The sequence below is a fragment of the Urocampus carinirostris genome, chromosome 5 (assembly GCF_059441175.1).
Source record: "Urocampus carinirostris isolate Australia breed hairy pipefish chromosome 5, RoL_Ucar_1.0, whole genome shotgun sequence".
Lineage (NCBI taxonomy): Eukaryota > Metazoa > Chordata > Actinopteri > Syngnathiformes > Syngnathidae > Urocampus > Urocampus carinirostris.
Window position 1 is genome coordinate 37,828,550 of NC_142353.1, and position 21,984 is coordinate 37,850,533.

General features: G+C 40.7%; 1 protein-coding gene across 2 annotated transcripts in view; it reads right to left on the reverse strand.

Moving 5' to 3' along the window:
* Window positions 1-2,516: 2,516 nt before the first annotated feature.
* Window positions 2,517-21,984, reverse strand: part of LOC148366253 (ral guanine nucleotide dissociation stimulator-like) — a 50,675-nt gene continuing 31,207 nt past the window's right edge. For both annotated transcript variants that reach the window (XM_088336694.1, XM_088336695.1), the window contains exons 3-18: window positions 20,488-20,562; window positions 20,179-20,372; window positions 19,623-19,747; window positions 17,829-18,044; window positions 14,883-14,986; window positions 14,731-14,815; window positions 12,147-12,224; window positions 11,985-12,071; window positions 11,859-11,891; window positions 10,507-10,628; window positions 10,350-10,445; window positions 9,414-9,639; window positions 9,257-9,331; window positions 6,694-6,972; window positions 5,241-5,355; window positions 2,517-4,430 (exon numbers count right to left, since the gene is read on the reverse strand). In XM_088336694.1, the coding sequence (XP_088192820.1) occupies window positions 4,255-4,430; window positions 5,241-5,355; window positions 6,694-6,972; window positions 9,257-9,331; window positions 9,414-9,639; window positions 10,350-10,445; window positions 10,507-10,628; window positions 11,859-11,891; window positions 11,985-12,071; window positions 12,147-12,224; window positions 14,731-14,815; window positions 14,883-14,986; window positions 17,829-18,044; window positions 19,623-19,747; window positions 20,179-20,372; window positions 20,488-20,562 (2,086 nt within the window). In that variant the 3' untranslated portion in view covers window positions 2,517-4,254. The remainder of the gene's footprint in view (window positions 4,431-5,240; window positions 5,356-6,693; window positions 6,973-9,256; window positions 9,332-9,413; window positions 9,640-10,349; window positions 10,446-10,506; window positions 10,629-11,858; window positions 11,892-11,984; window positions 12,072-12,146; window positions 12,225-14,730; window positions 14,816-14,882; window positions 14,987-17,828; window positions 18,045-19,622; window positions 19,748-20,178; window positions 20,373-20,487; window positions 20,563-21,984) is intronic.

The window sequence follows — 21,984 nt, forward strand, 5'->3', positions numbered from 1 at the left end:
AGAACATACAAACTCCGCACAGGAAGTCTGGAGCTGGATTTGAACCCACGACAGGTTCCCATGACATGAACTGTGACATATTGTACTTAAATTTTGATTTTACATGTTAGATGTTAGTTACATGTCACATTTTCAGCTAACCAAATCTGTCCCTCTTTCTGAAGTTTGGACACCCCTGCTTTACAATGATGATGAAGGTGCTGTATCTGAGTCAGAAGGCTCCTCCTGCTACTAGTATCCATGGAAACCAATGCTATCTGTTTCATGGGGGGAGAAAACCCTTATCCCCCCAAAAAAAATCAGCCTGGAGAGGGATGGGCTTCACCAGGCTCTACTTGCCCAAGACACACCACATGAAGTTGTGCCTCGACGACCAACGGCATCAAGGGATCTGTGAACTTAACTACTTATGATTTTTGAGTCGCATTTTAAAATGTTGTTCGTCAAATATAATTTTAATGCTATACTTTTTCATATCATTTTCATTTTACATGATTACATTCACCATTAATCAAATTAGTCCCGATTTTATTGCTGTTTTCAAACTGTAATACCATAAATACACAGTAGAAAGTGCAAGCTGTAGTCTTTATAAACGGTAAGTTTATTCATATATACAATAATATATTAATCTATAACCAAGAGAGGGGGCAATGTACAATGCAAAGAAGTAAAAAAAAAATGTATATACAAATGAATAAATAAAGAGTGGTGAAACTCTTTGTTGCCTACACTGTTTTTGAGAGTGGGACGAGGAAATCGCTCAAAAAAAGACACTTTCGAAAACATTGTCAGTCTTTTAGTTGGGGGTTGTTGCAAAGAGCAGGGCAACAAACATCAACACACAAAGATACAAATGCATTAACACGCACAACATCCGCGTACACTAACCTCTTGGTCACATGAAGCCGGCTGCACAGATACAACACAATAAGCCTTTTCTTCTTAAAAACTCTCACGCGCACACACACAATCTTGTCCGAGGGGGAAGGAACCAGCTCTAAACTGGCATGAAAAATAAAAGAAAACAATTCAAAGCGAATAAAAACACATTGGCTCAACTGGAAAACAGAGTACAACGAAATGAAGAGACGTGAACCAATTTGTCAGGTTATGTAATGCAGTAAGATGAAATGTTGTCAAGCATCAATCTTAACGATTTGACACAAGTCACTCGTAACGGTGACGTGTTGCAACCTGCGGCATGTCTTTCTGAAGATGCCATTTCTGCAGCTCATCAACACAGGAAAAATTGGACAGCAGTTGCAAATCTGTCAAAAGTTGTCAGCGTTCCAAGAAACAGATGTGACATTGGGGTGGAAATTCACCCCAAAAAAAAAGGGAGGGAAGAAGGTTTGTACTGGCGCAAAAGGCAGATGACATTTTTGGCAACTTTTTGTTCATGTAGTTCACAATGCTCAACGTGGAGCTCACAGTGACACCGCCTTCGGGAGTTTTCACTTCATACTAAAAAATAAAAAAGACGGACTGAATCGGCAGTGGCAACAGGCAAACTGTTTGTTTTGTGGCAGTGATATAAAAACGAACGAAACCCACAATTTTCTGTTTAGCATCTTCCACAGGTCACATCCTCCAGTGCATCCTATCCCAAGCCTTCGTTTTGAATCTTTAAAAGGTCAACTTTCTCAACAAGCTCTCAGCACAAATGACAACAAGCCAACAAATAATTATTTGAGGGGGGGATGATTCTTTTTTCTTATGGTACTCTCAGCAACTTAAAATGTTGCTACTATTTGCTGCCATCTCCTGGCTTAAAGTCATGGTTGCAGCCCCAGTGCGCTCATTCCTCGAGTACTGACATATTTTTCTGTTATCATCTTTTTGGCGTTTTCGGGTTGGCGTCTAGACTGCATTTGAAACGGGCTTTTCCTTACTATTTTCAGGCTACTTTAACAAAACAAAAATGAAACGGGAAACAAATCACAATCATGGACTGACAAACCTGGCTTGTTGTCACTTATATCAACTTAACACTGAGCCATTTTTCAAAAGTGCAAAGCAATGAGTTAAAAAAACATTTTTATGAAAAAAACAAACAAACACAATTGACATCTGAGGCCTGCTAGTGGTCAACAATTCAAAAACCGTCTTTGTTCATGATGGTTAATCGCTTCAAATTGCAGCGTAGGGGGAAATCATAAAACCCTTGAGAAAACCAAAAACAGCAGCAGCACCATTTTATACATGCACGCACAGAAACACACACACACACACGCAATCACACAAACCCATATTTACATTTATATACTATACACGAAGCAAAAAAAAAATAAAAAATACACTACACACTCTAAAACCAGCTGGGTCAAATATAACCCAATTTGGGTCAAGATAGGACTGATCCATAAATTGGGTAATCCAAGTCAGCTACATGGGTCATATTGTTAAAAACAACCCCAAAAATGTAGCGGGCTTGTACAAAAAGACTAACAAACATTGGATCTTTTCATTGAGAAAAGAACTCGTAGAAATATACCATTTAGTTGAAAAAAGGGTATGTTTTGACACTATCCCACCCCCAAAGAAATAGTGTTTGTCAAAAACAGCCACAAAAAATTGCGTGATTTGGTTAAGAACTCCAAAGAATTGTGGGATTGATTTATAAAAACCCTACAAAATGGGTTACATACGAAGAAAACACTGCAAAATAACTGGGATTTTGTTAAAAGGAAAAGTCAGTTTTATACCCAACCCCAAAATCAGATTGAGTTTCTCAATCCTAAAAAAAGGAGTAATTTTAAAGCCCTCAATATTGGGATCATTTGCTTCAAACAAATAAAAAGGTGATCCTTTTTTAAACCCCAAAGGACAGTGTAATTTGTCTATATTAGGTTGGCAACCCAAATAATAATAATAATAATAATTAATAATTTCCTTTGTATTGTCATTCTTTGTAACAATGTACACAGAACGAAATGTCGATACACCTGACCCGTTGTAGCGAGCCGATGCAGCCGCAGCCAACAGAGGGCGCCGCCATTTTACCAATTAGGTATGACTCGGCCAAGGCGCGAACCAGCGACCTCCCAGTCTCAAAGCGGGCACACTACCATCTAGGCAAATCTTACGAAGTGGAGTTTGCATGTTCTCCCCATGCTTGCGTGGGTTTCCTCCGGGCACTCCAGTTTCCTCCCACATTCCAAAAACATGCATGTCAGGTTAATTGGCATAACCAAATTGTCCCTAGGTGTGAATGAGTGAGTTGCCCTGCGACTGGCTGGCAACCAGTTCAGGGTGTCCCCTGCCCACTGCCCCAAGATAGCTGGGATGAGCTCCAGCACCCCCGCGACCCTATTGAGGATAAGCGGTGCAGTTAATAGATGGATGGATAGGTTGGCAACCCATAATGTTGAAAAAGCTATATCGGGCCAAAAAAACAAAACCAAACCCCAACAGCATACGGTTGGAGCCGCAAAGAACTAAAAGCTCTATATAAGGAAGGCAACTTATTCTTTATATATGTACTTTTTATATTTATAATAATTGGTAAATATTAAGAATGTTTGGGTCATACAGAAACAATATCATTTTCCATTATCTAAAGCTTTTGAAAAAACACCAGGGAGCCACTAGGGAGCTCCAAAGAGACACATGTGGCTCCATAGATACCTGTTTCTGACACACGGTCTATAACGACCCAAAAAACAGGTTGTATTGTCAAAAATCTATTTTGTCGATATATTAAGTCATTTGGTACAAAAACCTCAGTAAGTTGGATCAAATTCATCCAAGTTGGGGATTGTTCCATTTTGGAACCAATTTGGGTTATTTGAGACCCAAGTGTTTTTAGAGTGAACAGCTGAACTATGTACAATACACAATGTTGGGTCTCCTATCAAGCGCCACATCACATACGGTCTTTTTGAGCGCATGTCAGCCCTTGGGCTGACGATGGGCATCCAGGAAACCCCACACAACACCCATAAGATGTCTTTTTTGGCCACGGGTCAACTCCGCAGCCATCTGCAAAATCCAAATCCTGACCACAGGACCGTAACGAGTATCCAGAACATCTCTGTAAAAATAAGATCCATTCTTGACAGGATATCAAGAGAGGGTATCCGGGCATCAGGATCCTGCCCGTGAAACGACATCATTGGAGGGTGTAGAAAAATCCAAAGTGCGAGCGCCAGCTCTGGTTTCCTGATGTAAACAAGGAGCTGACTCGGCCTTAAAACGAAGGTCCACTGCTAAGTGCTAAGGTGCTCCAGGTGGCGTTCTCGCTCCCTTTTCTCAGAAAATTCCTTTGGCGATCTTGAGTCCTTTCTGCTTCATGCGGGGCAATGTAGAGCTCGCCACAGTCTTGGCGCGCACCGGCCGTGCCGGCCCGCGCTTCTTCAACACAAAGTCATAGTTGGCGCTGGAGTTCATGGCGTAGAAGACGTTGGCGTTGTCTGGGATGCGAAGCTCTGAGCACAAGGGTAAAACAGACACAATGGATCAGAGGTTTAAAAAGTGAGAATGAAAAATGTGTTCCGGTACTCTGTACAACCCAACAATGTGTTTCAGTGATCTGCAGGAGGCACCTCACACATACACCTTGGGGATATTGCACGAAACTGAGAAGGATTAGGCCGAAATATACACGAATAATGTAGGACACCTAGACTAGGTTCACACTGCAGGGAAATTGGATTTCTTTGCACAGACGCGACTTAAAGTCCTTCTGAACAGCACAAATAGGATTTTTCTCCACCACACATTCTGTCATGTCTGATCCTTTGGAGAGCCACTTCGGCGTGAACAGTTGAGGCGCTTTCATGCGACCAGCACGTCATTGATAGAAGAGATGAAACATAGAACTCAACACTCTGAAATCAATTAATGGAGGGAAAGTGTTGGATTTAATTCTTATTTGGGGGGACAACTATGTTCAGCTTACGGTAGCTCAATAACATTCAAATTGCTAGATACGCTACGCGATTAGCATCCATGAATACTTCCGCAAACAATGAGCGTAACACGCGTTCACGCATGAGACGCATAAAAGTCACAGGAGATCGCATACAAGTCGCATTTAGTTGGAAATGCGAACAATCTCACAAAAACATTGGACTTCACCGGAACTGAGGATTAAGCTCTGCAGTGTGAACCTAGCCCTATTCTGACTGAAGAACGGGGAATATTGCCAAAAGGCGACGGATTTTCATGTCTAATAAAAGGACAGAAATTGTGGATGCAATGGGCTGTCGTCAAGGTGATGGCGCTGCATCCCTTACCTTTGTCCTCAGAGATCTTCTGCACCAGCTCGTACTCTTCTGTTTTCTCCCTCTCCAGGTTGTGTTTGATCATCGCTTTGCGGATGACGGCCGGCGTCTTGTCCTGACTTGTTACCTGCGCACAAGGACAGATGTCAAATTGATGGAGATACAGCAAATTATTATTTTAAAAGGACACTGTAATATTCAACTACTGGATGTTGCTTTATCATGTAGTGCAACCGAAAGTGAGTGCCACAAAGTACAAGGAAGAATGCAAACTGCGTGACCAAACCGCACCATTCTTTCTATTTTCTTGCCCTCCCTCTTGGTCAGTGTTTTTCAACTAGTGGGTCAGGGCCCAAAAGTCGGTTGCCGACCTGATTTCATTGAGTTGCAGGCCCAATAATAAAAATAAATAAATAAAGAGTGTAATTGACCCCTCTGTTAACAGTAAATAGCGACACAGCCCGACAAATGCAAGTTGACACCCGCCATTTCACACCACAGAAAAAGATGAATAAAGTTTGTCTACACCGATACTGTAATCTGTTTATCGCAGTTAATGGGGACCAGCACCCGCAGGGTTATGCGAAAATCCACCCCGTAGAAATACACGCCCCTTAATCCCCACCACCCACACACACACAATTTTAACAGCGCTCGCTTGCAACAACAGTCGTATGGAGATAATGGATCACGGCTGCAAAAAGAACGGAAAAAAGAGCCGCAACGCATGATACACATTTGCTCTGTTAGCCCTGCTGTGGGCAACAGTCAGTTGGGGATAATGGATCCCGGCCATAAACGTGTATTTAATTTTTGGGCGGACAAGAACAGTAATAATAATAATAATAATAATAATAATAATAAATCGTACGTCGAAGCGCCTTTGAGGACACCCAAGGTCGCTGTACATATTAGTAACGAACAACAATAGGGGAAGAATAAAACAAGAATAAAACAAGGAAGTAATAAATAGGAAATAAAAACACAGAAGAGCGGTCTGTGAGGCAGATGATCAAGAAAAGGCAAGTCAGAAGAGGTGAGTTTTGAGTCCGGATTTGAAGGTGGACAGGGTGAAGGAATTCCGGAGGTCAGGCGGCAATGAGTTCCAGAGCTGGGGGGCAGAGCAGCTGAAAGCTCTGCTCCCCGTGGAGCTGAGACAGGCAGCGTGTATAGTGAAAATGAAGGGAGGAGGATAATGATCTGAGGGTACGGGATGGCGTACGCCTCTCGACGAAAGTGCCGGTGACGGTTCACAACAATATGGGATTAGGGATAATGGATTATGGTCACACAAATGCAATTCAATTTAGGCAGAAATCCAGTAATGTCAAAAAAGTAAAGACCGGGCCCAGCAAAAGAGAGCGAATTTACTTTTGAGAAGCTGATTTTCCGAGCAATTGGAAAAATAGTGATACATGAGTAAATCGATTGAAAATATTCAAAATATGTAAGCTGGCGCCTTTACCAGGATGCTCTTGTACATGTTGCCGTTCTCCACGTCCAGGCTGACGCGGATGATGCAGCAGTCGTCCACCTGCTGGTTGTAAAGGGGCAGCGATAGCGTGGAATAGTTGGACACAGCCGACACGGAACGCTTATGAGAGCGTGATGCAGATGGCAGCGACAAGGCAGCACCCGAAGACGACACCGATGAAGACGAGGCGGTGCTTGAGCCTGAAGCCGAACCTGAGCTGGAGCCCATGCCCGATGTGTCCAGCGATGACAGCGACGTGCACTCCCAGAACTGACGCACACATAAGAAATGGTTTTAACGTTTTGAAACGTGTTTCTTTGCTTAAATCCTCATGAAAGTACAGAGCTCCATTGGTTATTGCAGTTAATGTGGACCATAACCACCTGCTAAATGTCAAAATCCGCCAAGTAACCTTCATAAAAAGCCCCAAGGGGCAAACTTACCTCCAGATGACGTTATTACGACTGAGAGTACATGACTATAAGAATATAACAACTATAGATCTACAAATAAAAACAGAATACAGAATTGCAGTTGAATAGATTGTCTTTTTTGTCATTAGACCAAAGTACAAAAAAGTTGGAGGGCTTCGTTTTCCAGTGCAAGACAGCGCTTTAGAGAGTGGCAGGCTAGCTGCAAGATAAAATTGGATAACCGTGACTTCAACAAGGTCTCCGCGATGATTAAAATACAAAAGTCACAAATGTAGCAGATTCCTGCAAGTTGTAGCCCCACCTAATCCGTTTCATAGGAAATGGATATAGCGTTGGCGACTAAGGCTGCGATAACAATCCACAGACCACCCGCTGGTGATCACCATTGCTATGCACTCGTCTGACTTTCCTCCGATTTAATTAATGAATTTCTTTTCATTGTAATCAGCCGCTAAAAGCTAGTGGTCGCTAGCTTGTTTTGGATCAGAGACGTTGACCTGTGCGCCCACTCATCCCAGCAGTTTGACTGATGGCATACAGCAGCCTATCCCAGTCGCGAACCCAACATGCACACATACATACAACCTGCCCCACGTTATAGAGTCAAAAAAAATTAAGTTGATATCAATGACGACTAAGTGGAATTCAAAATCTGCAAAGGAGTGAAGCAGCAATAACGGAAGTGCAGGGTAGCCAGAGGTCTCTGACCCGTATTTTCCAGACCATAAGGCGCACCAAATTTGAAAATGCGCCTTATAACCTGGTGCGCCTTATAAACCACATACTATGGTGGATAAGTTGCAAAAACATTGTAAAACACAGGCTTCAAAACCGGATCGTTGCGGTTAAGGTACAGATAACATATGAAACGACATTATCGCACTATTTTTACTCACAGTGCCAGAAACACTGATTTGCGTAGTACATTCTGATAGGTTAAACTATCCACTTCTTGAACTGTGCATCAAAAAACCCTAGATTTAATATGTATACATACGTAAAAGATCTGTTTTCCGTTTCTTTCGCAATGTTATTGATCCATATATATTGATTGGTCTATAAGGCCTAGTGCCTTTTCCTATGTCATCTGAAAAAAGAGCCGATTGGCTCCCCGAAAACGGGAAGAAAATATGGGACATAAAAAACGGAATGCAAGGTGACATCCATTGTAAAATTAAAGGAAAATTGATTCACAGGTTTATAAATGTAAATCAGATTAGGTAAAGGGAAATTTATTTGACGTAGCGATTTTTTTTTACCAAGCCCTGGAAAAAGGCCATGTGGAAATGAATAATACTGCAGAAACATCATCTTTAAAGAAGCAGTATTCAAATGTCGCCAGATGAGATCAAACATTTTCAGGAAAGAAGTACACCCTCAGATATGTGTATGGAGAATTCATACACATTTTCCATGGCCAAATTCAAGCACATTTTAGGGATTTTCCAACTTCTCCAGTTCCACTAAAAGAGGAAATCTGGTATCAATCATGTTTTTTGCCGATCCCCAATATATTTAAATTACCAATCTTGCATTTAACTAAACATAAAATTTCCAGATCTTTAACAAATCGCGAATATATTTGTCGATTTCATTAAACATTATGTGTATGAATACTTTTGAGAGAAATCTCTCGCCATAAGGTGTTGGGAAAAAATTAAGGTAATATGTAGCTTAGATTTTAAGTTGCAGGAAGTTCTTGCCATTACAATTTACCACTGGGAAAAACTACCTTCTTTTTTTGCATTGCCCATAATAAATGTGCATATTTGATAAGTAATCATTACAAATAATTTCATATTCCCCTTTTTAGTTGTAGCATGTGCTTGTCCTCTTGGGCGCGACCTATAACCTATGACGCTTCACATAACAATACCATACAAACTAATGCAAGCTGCCGTTAATCACGAGGTAAAAAGAAATACAATGGCAAGGCTAAGCCACCACAAAGCAATGTCGGCGTCCTCTTTAAGCAGACTTGTTGAGAAACATGGGAACAATTTCAAACATTTACAAGCACTTGTCAATCCTTGAAAACACAACATTGAATTCAAGCATCTTCAAGGATATCAAGCACCCGCCATTACATATTTGAAAGTGGAACTGAAAGTGAGACATACTGTTGAGGTTGAGTCTGCGGCAGAAGCTTCTCTTCCCAGCGCCAAGACAGAAAGTTTCACAGAAGGCGTGGATGTCTTAAACCAAAAAACAAACTTTCATTACAAAGAGTCCCCCCCCAAAAAAAGACAGAAAAGGGCATTCAAGCCCCGCCCTCACCTTCCTCTCGTGTCCCTCGGGTGAGTCGGAGAGAAAGCTGGCATTGACGTCCTCAAGGTCGGAGCCACTGGAGCTGATGGAGGTGACGCTAAGGGCGTCCCCGCTGTCGCCTCCCCCGCCTTGGTAAGGCCGAAAGTGGACGTGATCGAAGGACTTGGAGTGGGAACCCACCGCCCCGCCGCTTCCGCCCACAGAGCAGCCGGAGGCGCTCTCAGCCAACTGCCGGCTGCGTGCATAAGAGAAGCCACATCAATGCCCCTGCGCTCACTTGCCATAAAGGGGCAATCCTCAATATTTCCCGAATAAAAGACATTGATAATCAGAGGGCTGCGATTGGCTGGCAACCAGTTCAGGGTGTCCCCTGCCCAATGCCCGATGATTGCTGGGATGGGCTCCAGCACCCCCGCGACCCTACTGAGGATAAGCGGTGCAGCTAATGAAATGAGATAATCAGAGGGGAGTTGGTAAAGGGGTCATTATTTTACATAACTGGCAAATTTCAATGGTTACAACTTGATTTTAGATTAGATTGAATTCATTGGCCTAATTAGGGAAATTCACTTTCGAGGAAAAACAACAGGTATTTTTTTACATTACAAAAAAATCTATCCATACATTTCCTGCACCGCTTATTCTTACTTGGGTTGTGGGGGCGCTGGAGCCTATCCCAGCTGTTTACGGGCAGTGGGCATGGAATATATTGGTAAAAGCAAGAAATCTAAAAAAAATTCTAATGAAAGATGATGGTTCAAGCTTTCTTTTGACATGTCCTAGCCTATATAGCTACAGACCTAGTTTTCTGTGGGCCTTTGAAGATAAATCAAAATGATAAAAATCTTCTAATTGAAGAAAAATTTCCGGCATTGAAAGAGTGTTCTTTTCCAGCTGCAGTATGCGCGTAAAAAGTAGAACGCTAAGCTAACATGGCTAACTCACTCGCTCCATCGCTTCATGATACCGCCGTTCTTCTTGGCCCGAAGCGTGTTGCTAGCCGACTCTGAGAGAGGCTCGATGTCGCACGACAGCTGGTAGCTGCGGAATGAAAACAGATGAGATCAGCGAAGTTCGACAACAGACCCGATGCATTTCGTACCTCTCGGCCTCACTGAGTTTCTCGGCGGAGGCGAACCACTCGCGGAAGTGCGTGTCCTGGGTGAAGCTGTAGTTGTTGGATGCCAACTGGAGCAATTTTATTTGCGCGATCACTTCGAATTCCTATAAATGAGACCAAAAAACAGGTCAAAACTAAAATACTTATGCATTCATCTTAATATATTTTAATCGTGTGGTTTTTATGGTCTTTTTAACTCATACAATGCCATAGCGTACAAATACATTTTCAGAAGAGCTGTCCCATAGTGACAAAACGTAAAAAAACTTTTTTCATGTTTTAGTTTAAAACACTATTACAAAGGGGTTTGGGGCTGCTCATGAGTAAGATTTAAACCTCCGGGAATAGTTTCAGTATGATAAATCACCAGGAGTGGCTTTGATCAGATCTTTGTCCACACATCAAGGAAGCCCAACTTTATAGTGCAGGTTCCTGTATCCGGCGAATAAGTGTGTGTAGGCGGCCCCATATGGCGAGTAAGGGTTGTAAAGCAGTGTGGTGAGAGTTGCGAGATATGGACAAATAGTAGTAGGCAGTTAACCCTTTCACAGAGGTTTTTTTCTTTTGAAAAAAGGTGAAAAAGTCCCATCGTCATCGTCTGGTCAGAGAGGGATGGCGTTTCACGCACAAAGTATTGCAGTCACCCGAGGAACGCAATTGCCATGGTGACTGACATTGTCAAAGTTCTTGCATAGTTTATGGATCAGTTCAGTGTTCTTGCAATATGATGTTATTTTGCAGGCAAATTGTCCTTGTGTTTATGGAAAACATTGTTTAGATATTGGAGGAATCACAAATGCAAAAAAGCATCGAAGTGAAAGGTCTGCTTGAAATACATTATTTTACAAAAAGCTGTTTTTCTCAGTTTTCTTAGAAACAAATATTTTCAAGAAACTAAGCAATGTTCAATTGTTGTTTACTAAACAATGATAAAACCTACAAACATTATTTTTTATAACAAAAGATGAGGGTTCAAGCTTTATTCTGATATGTCCTATGCCTATAGCTACAAAACTAAATTATTTTTTCTGTAGGCCTTCAAAAATGAGTCAAAATAGCAAAAATTGTCTGGCACCGGCTCTTCCTATTTGAGAAAAACGTCTGGCATTAAATGAGTTCATCTATATGCATCATTTGTTTTATATTGTGTTGCAATATAAAAAAAGTTGAAAATTAGAATTAGCTAAAAGTGCAAAGGCAAAATGTGTAAAAAATAAATAAAATGGCAGTAAAAGTGCTACAATGGTAAAATACACTTAAACACCACATAACCAATTTAAAGCAAAACCACATTACCATGCTAACTAAGCTAAGTAAGGGTTAACTATTTGTACCTTTCGCCTCTTCTCAAAGTTGATCAGACCACCCTGAAAAAAATTAAAGGCAACAATAGTTTAGAACTGAGGAGCAACTAAACAAAAAAAAAATTACAAAATGTAATGAATAGGGCTTACGCTGACCTCAGTGTAGTCCTTCATGGCCGTATCCATCATGACCAGATCAGTCAGGAAAGTGCCCAGGTAAGGAATGGTGCCTTGCATCACTCCCTGAATAGAGATAAAACCAATATAGTAAGTGGAAATGTGAGATCGTGCCACCAGATGGCCCAGTGTTGCACCAACCAGGTCTCTTTGCTGCTGGTGCCGCCTTTGAGCACGTTTAGGGTTCATTTCCAGAGTGGCAAACTTGGAAGTTCCCTCCTGAGGAACCACAACAACAACACAAACATGTTTTAATCCGTTGAGATTACACTAGGATGTCCCATGACATCCTCTTATTGGGAAAAATACAGTCAAAGGAAATTAAAATTAAATATTAGTCATTTTAAATATGATAACCATTATCATAATAAGTTGGAAAAAGTGGTCGACTAGAATTTTTTTGAAAATTATCAAGCAAACACGGTTAAAACAACCAGATATCTTTGCATTACGTTAAATGTGTTTACTAGTGCACTAACTCCATTAACTTACGACCAGGGTTGGGTAGGGTTACTTTAACGTGATTACTTTCAATTACTTTCGGATTACTCCAATACCAAATATGCTAATAAAAGACAAAAGAAACTAAATATGAATAAAATGACTAAATTTTGTGCAGGCTTGGGGAGTAACGGAATACATGGAACGGCAAAAATGATGTCGGCAAGCTATTTCGATTTATTTTCATTTTGTTTCTGTCGCATTTTATGTTAGTTTTGCCGAAGATCAAAGAGATCAAAGCCAGGAGAGAAAGCTTACTACGTGTTGTGAGTCATAATTTTATTCATATTTAGTTAGTTTAGTTTGTCTTTTATTAGCATATTTTGTATTGGAGTAATCCAAAAGTAATTGAAAGTAATCAAGTTAAAGTAACCCTACCCAACCCTGCTTACGACTAGGATCAATTCCAATTCCAATCTATTACGATGGTGCCATCTAGTGCTGAAATTATATCTAGTTAATGTACTAAGAATTGAGGTAGATAAATTGCTGTACCGGCTGGCTGCCAACATTGCCGCATACATTGACGGGCTGCTAGTTCTAGTGATTCCAGGCATTGAACTAAAAAAAAAAAAAAAAAAGAGAGATTTCTGCTGGAAAAAATGAGCATCCGCTGAGAAGCATAAGCATATGCTTGAAAAAATTAGCATCTCTTGGCTGTGGTCGTAAGTATGGAAGGTCACTAGTCGAGCAGGTCGTAAGTCAGATGTTACCAGGAGATGGTTCCAGCGAGCTTTAACTTTACATAATAATAGATACAATTATAATTAATGATGAAGATATTTGTCATTACCTAATGTATTTCAAGTCAATTTCAAACAACTCTTCTTTTCAGAATACAGGGATTGAAAAGAATAGCACTTTTAATCTAAATAAATAATTGAAAAATTAAACAAAATTGCATGATCGTTTATTGCAGCACTTAATGCGATAATACTTTCAAGAAAGAGAACCCTATCTGTTTAAATACCATATTTTTCGCATTTTAAGGCGCACCAAATTATAAGGTGCATCCCGTAAAAATAGTCTTTTGTCAAATATTTCATAAACACAAATCGCACCGGACTATAAGGCATATGAAATTGAGACTCCAGTAGGAGCTATTGTGTGTGCGCACATACAATTTATCCTTATGGATTGATCAATCATTGCACAGATACAGTACTGTAAAACCTCATATGGGAACATATACCTATAATTACTGTATGCAAGACTCGTACATCTTTTTCATAGACAAATTCAATCACTTTTGAAGGACTTTCAAAGCCAATTTTCCAATTTCCCCTGTACCACTAAGATAACAATGAATCATCGTGGGTACCATGTACTTAATGAGATTTTTAATCTTGTGTGTGCAAGACATATGAGTTTGAGATCTTCAGTAAACAGCAAATATATTTGTTCTTGAGACAAATCGTTCCCCATATAAGTGTTGGAAGTTGCGGGAAGTTCTCCCTGTTACAATCAACGACTGAGAAACACTACCTTAATTTAATTGCATGGCTAATAATAAATGTCCATCATTGCTACAAAATCGTTGCACTAATACACATTTGATAGTGACCTGTTTAGTGTAGCATGCACCTGTCCTCTTGTCTATGACCCGTAGGGGGTGATGACGCTTTATAGGACTATGCCGCACAAACTAATGCTGGCTGCAGTTACTTACGAGGGAAGAAGAAGTGAAATGGCCAAGCAAAGCCACCAGAAAGCAGGGCCGGTGTCAATTTTAAGCAGACTTGTTGACCAAAATGGCAACTCTTTCAAGCATTTACAAGGACTTTACCCAAAAAAACATTAAAATTCAAACGCAAGGATTTAAAACACCCGTACAAACCCTTTAGATGTATAACCAATCTTATCTATCGTATTCTGCAGTATCTAAAGCGCACCGGATTATAAGGCTCACTTTAAAATTTTGGTTCAATTTGGGGTTTCTGGGTGTGTCTTTATAGTCCGGAAAATAAGATGCTCAGTCCTTATTATGAGGTATCAGTACATGAGTCTAAAAATATCAGTGCCAGTAATGCCTCTCATTAATGCAACAGGCACGTACGTAACTCAAGCCTGCTGGTGGCTGATAGGACAGGCCGACGCCCCGGGGTGTCCCCTGACACTTATCTACCCCGATTAAAAAGCATGTCACCCTTACGTCACGGGGGTTTCCCCACCCCGCACACACGTAATGACACCCACAGAGTCTATGTTCGGTCGAGTATCTCACCTTCACCAGCAGCTCCCGGCTGAGCGAGTAATTGTTGTCGTCAGAGAAGATCTCGGATAGCTCGCGAAAGGTGCGGAAGCTCTCCCTGTGGATAACAAACGCCATTTAAAAGTGTATTTGGACTGAACCATTTGATATTTATGGGGACAAACCGAGAGACTTCATCCCAGGTCCTCTTCAGGCGGTGGACGGCGTTGCACTGCAGAGCGGACAGGATTGCTCGCAAAGACGAAAAGTTTTTCAGGATTCGACACTCCTGAAGGCAGCATGAACAGTGTTAGAGATAAAACATTTTTGTCACAATGCACTAGGGTTTCAAATTGAACGTTGACGTCCGAGTTAAGGTTAAGTCTGAGTTTAGGTTTCAAACGAGGATTGGGGCTTCAACATTACAATTTCAAAAGAAAGGTTAGGAAGCAAACCTTTAAATCAGAAATAGGATAAGAGAAATGAGAGAAGATAGGATGAGAATAGAAGATCAAGAGAAATAGAATAGGTTTTAAAACATAGTTTTAAAGTAGGGTTTCAAGTTTGAGTATCACGCAAAGTTTAAACTTTCAAACTCATATCAAGTCAAGTCACATTTATTTGTATAGCCCTTAATCTTAAAAATGTCTCAAAGGACTGAAAAGGATTACAATGACACCATTGCCTGATCTTAAACCAACATGCAGGCTAGGAAAAACTCAAAACCTCAGCGTAAGGATAAAAGAAACCTTGAGAAGGGGCCTCACAAGTGGTAATCTCCCTTCCAGGAGGACCAGGGTGGAATAGATTTAGCATTGGGTAACAGTAAACAAACATAGTAGACATCAAAAAAAGAGAACACTTGGTAACATGTTGAAATTTGTCCAGAAAGTATACGTCTTAATGTTTTCGGAAATGGTCAGAAAGGTGATTCTTTTTTTTTTTTTTTAAATTGAATTAGGTTTAAAAACAAGGGGTTCTGAGGCAAGTCGGTTTTTGGATATTAAGCAAGGGCAGAGTTTCGAACATTTGTTCTAAGTAGGGCTAGGGTGTCTAGTTACGGTTTTAGAAGAGGGTTAAGGTTCAAATCCAGACCAAGGTTAGGTTTTGAAGTTAAGGTTATTAACTAATCATAGATTAGTCTGTACAGACCTTTGAGACTTCTTATGATCAAGGACTATACAAATAAACATGCATTGACTTAATTAAGTTTAATGTCTTTACAATATTTAAGAATTACAGTATGTTTATTTTATTTGATAAAGTAAGGAAATGTAATAAAGAAATCCAATTTTGATGTCAATTTCATTTGATCTATCTATCTATCTATCTATCTATCTATCTACCCTCAAGAGGGGTGACCGACAGCAAGACAAACACATACAACAACAAAGAAAATAAAAAAGGGAAACAAATAGAAAAATAACACATTTGAACATTTTTGGACCATGGCCAACCCAAATGCCCAAACACCCAAACAAGTTAGGCACCTTGGCACCTAAGTTGGTCATGCTTTTGTCCCTCCAGATGAAACGGGACACAAGAAAGCGGCCATGTCAATCGGGTCAGGGTGCCACAGCTCACTCTTTTGTTCAACAGCAGGGCCCGACAACTTTCACTGGTTTACCCCTACCACATCATACAGGTGCCCTGCCCATCCCTTAGAACGCGTCCAAACATCCTACTATGCTTTTACAAATTTCATTTTTTCATTTTAAGTATTTTTAAAAAAAATCTGAGCAACCAAAAGAGTGCACTAAACCCCGGAATGCATTTCTGAAAAAATAAAACAGCAGCCTTTGATAAGGTAAACTAGATAAAATCACATTAATGCAGTTTTAGATTGATTTCTGTGCAGATGTCAGTGCTTGGGTAAAACACAGCAGCATCCTGTCTTTTTTTCTCTTTCTTCTCCTGTCTTTCTTTAGTTCTCTCTGCTCTTTTTCTCTCTTTCGTCTTTCCATCATGCAGCCCTTTCAGACACCATGTGATTAAGGGCTAGACAAATAAACATGACTTGACTTAACAGTGGTTCTCAACTTGTCTGACTTCAAGAACCACCGTCCCACCTTCATTACAAGCAATCACCTAAATCAAGAAATAAAATTCCACTTCTCAAATTTACTGAATGAAAGGAGTTTGTACAGTTTAAACCATAGATATTAGAATATATTCTACATTTAAAATAAATACCAACAAATCAAAATGACTTCAAGAAATAATATTCCCTTTAATTCTGTCTTAACTGCATTCTTAATTAAATCCAAAATGCTTCACTCCTGTGGCTTTGTCTTTAAGATATTTAATTCCATATCTTATATATATTCTCTGCTGTATCTTACCATGTGTAAAAGACTATCTGTGTTTTTCTGTTGAGTGAAATGACCGGTGGCGCGCATTTGCAGGGTATTATCAGCAACTACTAGGAGTTTTGAATGACCATCTTTTAGTCGTATTTTGACCAGGCAGAGGGCCGCAACCCACTGAAAAGAAGTCTGCGACCCACTTTTGGATCCCGATCCATTAGTTGAGAAACACTGGATTAAGGTGTCAAATATAAAGTTTAAATGTTTAAATCTGAAGTCCAGGTTTGAAGCGAGAGTAAGGGTATCAACAGAAAGTCTAGCTAGTATTTCAAATTAGGGGTTTAAAAAAACATCTATTCTATTATCTGCACCGCTTATCATCACTAGGGTCGCGGGGGTGCTGGAGCAAATCCCAGCTATCTTCGGGCAGTGGGCAGGGGATACTGGTTGTGCGCCCGTCGCAGGGCACACAGAGACAGACAATTCACTCGCTCATTCACACCTAGGGACAATTTGGACCAGCCAATTAACCTGATATGCATGTTTTTTGGGGACTGCCCGGAGGGAACCCAGGCAAGAATGGGGAGAACATGCAAACTCTGCACAGAAAGCCTGGTAGCTGGATTTGACCCAGACGCGCTAATCACTCAGCCCCCGTTCAAAATACAATTATAGTTTAGTATTAATTTTTAAAAAGGGTAAAGGGTATTGTCATGGTGGATAAGTTGTCAAAAATAAATATTAACATGCATTAAGGTGTTAATGCTGTAGTCTGAAAGGGGTTGGCTAGAATTTATTTATTTTTTAATGGTATTTAGTCCTGACCCGTGCCACGTCGATCCAGCGCTCCAGGAGCCGAGCCCTTTGGTTGTGCTTGAGCGCAGCATTGCCCAGACTGGTGCTGATTACACAGTTAGCCACTGAGTTGAACTGGGCTACAGTGGCCCTGATGGTCGGCGCCAGGTGCTCTTTGCCCTTCTTGTCGCGTTGGGACCAGATGCCCCCCAGACAGTGGTACGGGACCACTTTCTTGAAAAGGTCCTGGGCACAAAAGCAGATTTATGAAGTTATAAGGGATGGTGTGACGAAAATTGTATTTTGGGGCGGCGGGTACCAATTTGAGTCCATGCTTCCAAGCACTGCTTCACATAAAATCTATTAATATTTAACTTCTGAAACACAGCTTTCTGAGCTTAAACTAAGCGTTATAAGAAGAGTTGGAAATTTTCAGTGTCGTTCTTGAACGCATCATTGTACGAACAGTAGTGTATTGTCAACACTCGCTGTATTTACAGATTTTTGAAAAATATATTGCCTCAAACAAAAGTACTAAAAAAATAGATACCAAACATTTCCAGAATGGATTTGCAAGTACAGTAATCCCTCGGTTATCGCGGTTAATGGGGACCAAAACCACCCACGAAAAGTGAAAATCCGCGAAGTAGCGACGCCCCTTCAAGAATTTTTTTTTTTTTTTATTATTTTATTTAATTATTATTTTTTAGACCTGCGAAACTCTGAACCCGCGAACGTGGAACCACAAAGTAGCGACGCCCCTTCAAAAATGCTTTAAAAAATATATATATATTTTTTTTTTATTTAATTATTATTATTGTTTAGACCTGCAAAGCTCTGAACCCGCGAACGTGGAACCGCGAAGTAGCGAGGTCCCACTGTACCGTAAAAATTAAAAACTGATCGAATACAAACAAAGTTTCTATTTTCTTAAAGATAGGGTGCGTCGTTTGAGGTGTCACTAAAAATTTGAAAGTTGAATATTTACTCTATTAAATATGTGTTAATAATGCCCAACTAAGTTAAAAAAGATCTTATGCTTTCTACTGCACCTCTCTGCTTTTAGCAGAGGTGTTTGGGGTGGAACACGTTATGTAGGAGGAATGTGGTCCAGGGGGAGTGCTGGAGAGTGACGTCATGCTCGCCCCCGCAGGTCTTTTTTCTCCATTTGTCAGTGTAGCATGAAAATGGTGAAAGTATAAAAAGGCCTGCCTCAAGTAAAGTCCAAACCCCAACTCAAACCCAAAGATGAAAGAAGAGTTTATTCAAGTGCATCTAAGAAATGTATGTATTTGCATCCTGCATCATGAATAAGTTGACTGAGTCTCCAATGAAGATGGAAGTCAGAAGATGGCGAGGCAACAGAGAGTAACAAAGTTCCAAATTCCGCACAGCTCTTTTAAGGACCTATTTTCAAAAACCTAATCTATTGCGCTTTCTTGAACTAGACTTTACCATTAAGATATTAGTGACTTAATCTTGAAAAAAAAAATATATTTCTCTTATGACAGTCAACCTTATTGAGCTAAACTTGGAAAAAAATACGTCATTCTCTTAAGACTGTGATTGTTAATTTGTCAAGTAACTAAGTTCTTGTCATGCTAAAAACTTGGGAAAAACAATCTTTTACAATTCCAATTAACATTGATAATTGTTGCAGGTAATGGCATTTTGTCCCTATCAAATTCAAAACAATGAATTTGTAGTGACAAAAAAAATCATTCTAGACTAAATTGTTAGCTTTTTTTTTAGCTTTCAGTTGTCAGACAGTTGTTTTGGCTCATTTTTAAGGTTCATTTTCATGGGTTATGTAATCATGCTCACCGCGTCCATGAGCGTGAACTGCTCGGCCACCATGATGGGATCGAAGGACAGGAAGCTGAAAGTGGGCAGCTCATCTTCGAAGCCGCTCTCTTCCTGCGTGGCGAATGGGCAGCCCAGGTGGTCGCCTGGAAAGTTTAAAGTTGTTTAGAAATTTATATTCTTTGACGAAAGCAAAGTCAAGTCATGTTTATTTGTATAGCCCTTAATCACAAAGAGTCTCAAAGGGCTGCGCAGACCACAGATTATTCTACAGACTATTATAACACCATCCCCTGATCTAAAACCTACATGAGGGCAAGGAAAAACTCAAAAACCTCAACATGAGGAAAATGAAGAAACCTTGAGAAGAGACCGCACATGAGGTAATCCCCCTTCCCCACAAAACAGAGAAGGAATGTGAGAAGTAAGGGTAGGGTTTTCGAGACTTTTTCCGTCTTATTTTTTCTCAATTTTACAATAATCCTTAAAGATACTGTAAAATAGAATTACGAAGTTTTAAACCGTCAATGGCAGTGAACAACCTAATCCCACCAGGAGCTATCCAGCACTTCCTTACCATCGGTTTCCGGTTCACACTGCTGCCGCCTGTGGAAGTGCGCCAGCAAGTTGCGAGCACGACGCTCTAGGTCAGAACCGTGGAAGTGAAGATGGAGGTAGGACAAAAGCTGGTGCAGGCAATCGTAGCCCGGAGGGGTCCAGAAGTCTTCAGAGTACTGGTCCAGCCACGCGCCCAAGATGGACGACAACGTGCTTCACAAAAAACAGAGGCGCACGCTAACATTTTAGCATCCTGCTATTAGTTCGTATCCCGTAGATATTTTTTTAAATAAGGGGGGCAGAGAAACGAAGGTCAAGGGGGTCTCACTTTCGAAGCTCGGTGCAGTCGTCGTGGCAGACGCGATGCGCGGTCGCTGCTGGAACATTCTGGAGCCTCGCGTACCTGACGAGGTTGGAAAAACACTTCTTAGACCACAAAAAATGCAACAACAACAAAAGGATTATGGGAGAAATTTCCTTTACCATTACAAGTCATGAGTATGTATAAACTAATGCATGGCATTCAGGCTTAAAAAGTTTTATATTTTCACTCCAAACGAGTCATAAGGACACTGGTATTATCTAGCGCCTCCTATTGGTAAAGACAATCTTGATTAATTAAAAAAAATATATATAAACAATATAAAAAATACATGAACTATTATAGAATTTGCTTTTTTAATACTCGTAGATTCAGGGATCAGAATGGAGATTTTCATTTTCAGCTGAAATAGCCAGCGTCCAGGAATAAACCAGGGCGGAGCACCCCCCCCCCCCCCCCCCCCCCCACCCAAACCTGGGTTTTAGGCAATTTACTTGTCCAAAACCATGCTTATATTTATCATTTAAGTAACATTTTTAGAAGATTAAAATAATTTGCCCACATGACTAATTATTTTGTAAATACTGCAAGATAAGTTCAAATGCAGTTCAGTCCCTGCAGCTTGTGCGACAATGCGGCCAATTTTTCTAACGGCCGCCAGGGTGCGCCAGAGCAATAAAGGAAAGAGTGAGACAGTCGGATTTTGCATTTGTTTGCTACGCAAGAGAAAAAGTGAAAAAGTCGGAATGCCTTTGGGGTTCAAAAACAGCGGAAATCCGCGGATCCGCGGAAAATTCTGATCCCTGTAGATTGAGAAATAAGCATTTATTTCACATAAAATAAGCCTGACCTTGAGGTACTGACTAATTGTACGCTATCTTGCTGCTACAGGTACCGAAAAAATCATCAAAAAGGCATTGCAAAAATGAGAAGATAAAAATGGTGCTGTTTGGTCATTTTTAGTATCCGTAATTTGTATTGTTCCGAACGCTTTAAAGCACTCATTTTCAGTTGCCCTAGACCAGTGGTTCCCAAAGTGGGTGGTACCGCCCCCCTGGGGGCGGTAGAAAGATCTGGGGCGGCGGTGAGGAAGAAGGGGGCTGTAGGGGGGTGGTAGTCCGAAGTAGATGTCAGAATTTTCATATTGTTTGACGATTTGTACACAGCATGTTAGGGCTGCACGATTAAACGAAATCGAATCGACATCGCGATGTGACGCAGTGCGGTTGTGAAACCGCAAAGCACTGCATTTTTTCAAGGTTTTGTATTAAGTGATGGAGTTTTGGCCAACCACAATTGTTACTGTTCGAGTTTTAAAAGCGCCGACCAATCAGAGGCAAGTTTTAATAATAGCACAGGCCAATTAACGCGATACAAAGTATGGAAGCACCACACTATGTCACACCCACCACGGGAGCTCATTGAGTGTCATGGCGGACTCCGTAAACATAGTCCCAGAGTCAACAAACGGGCTATGAATTCACTGGGGAGCCGAGGGGGCGC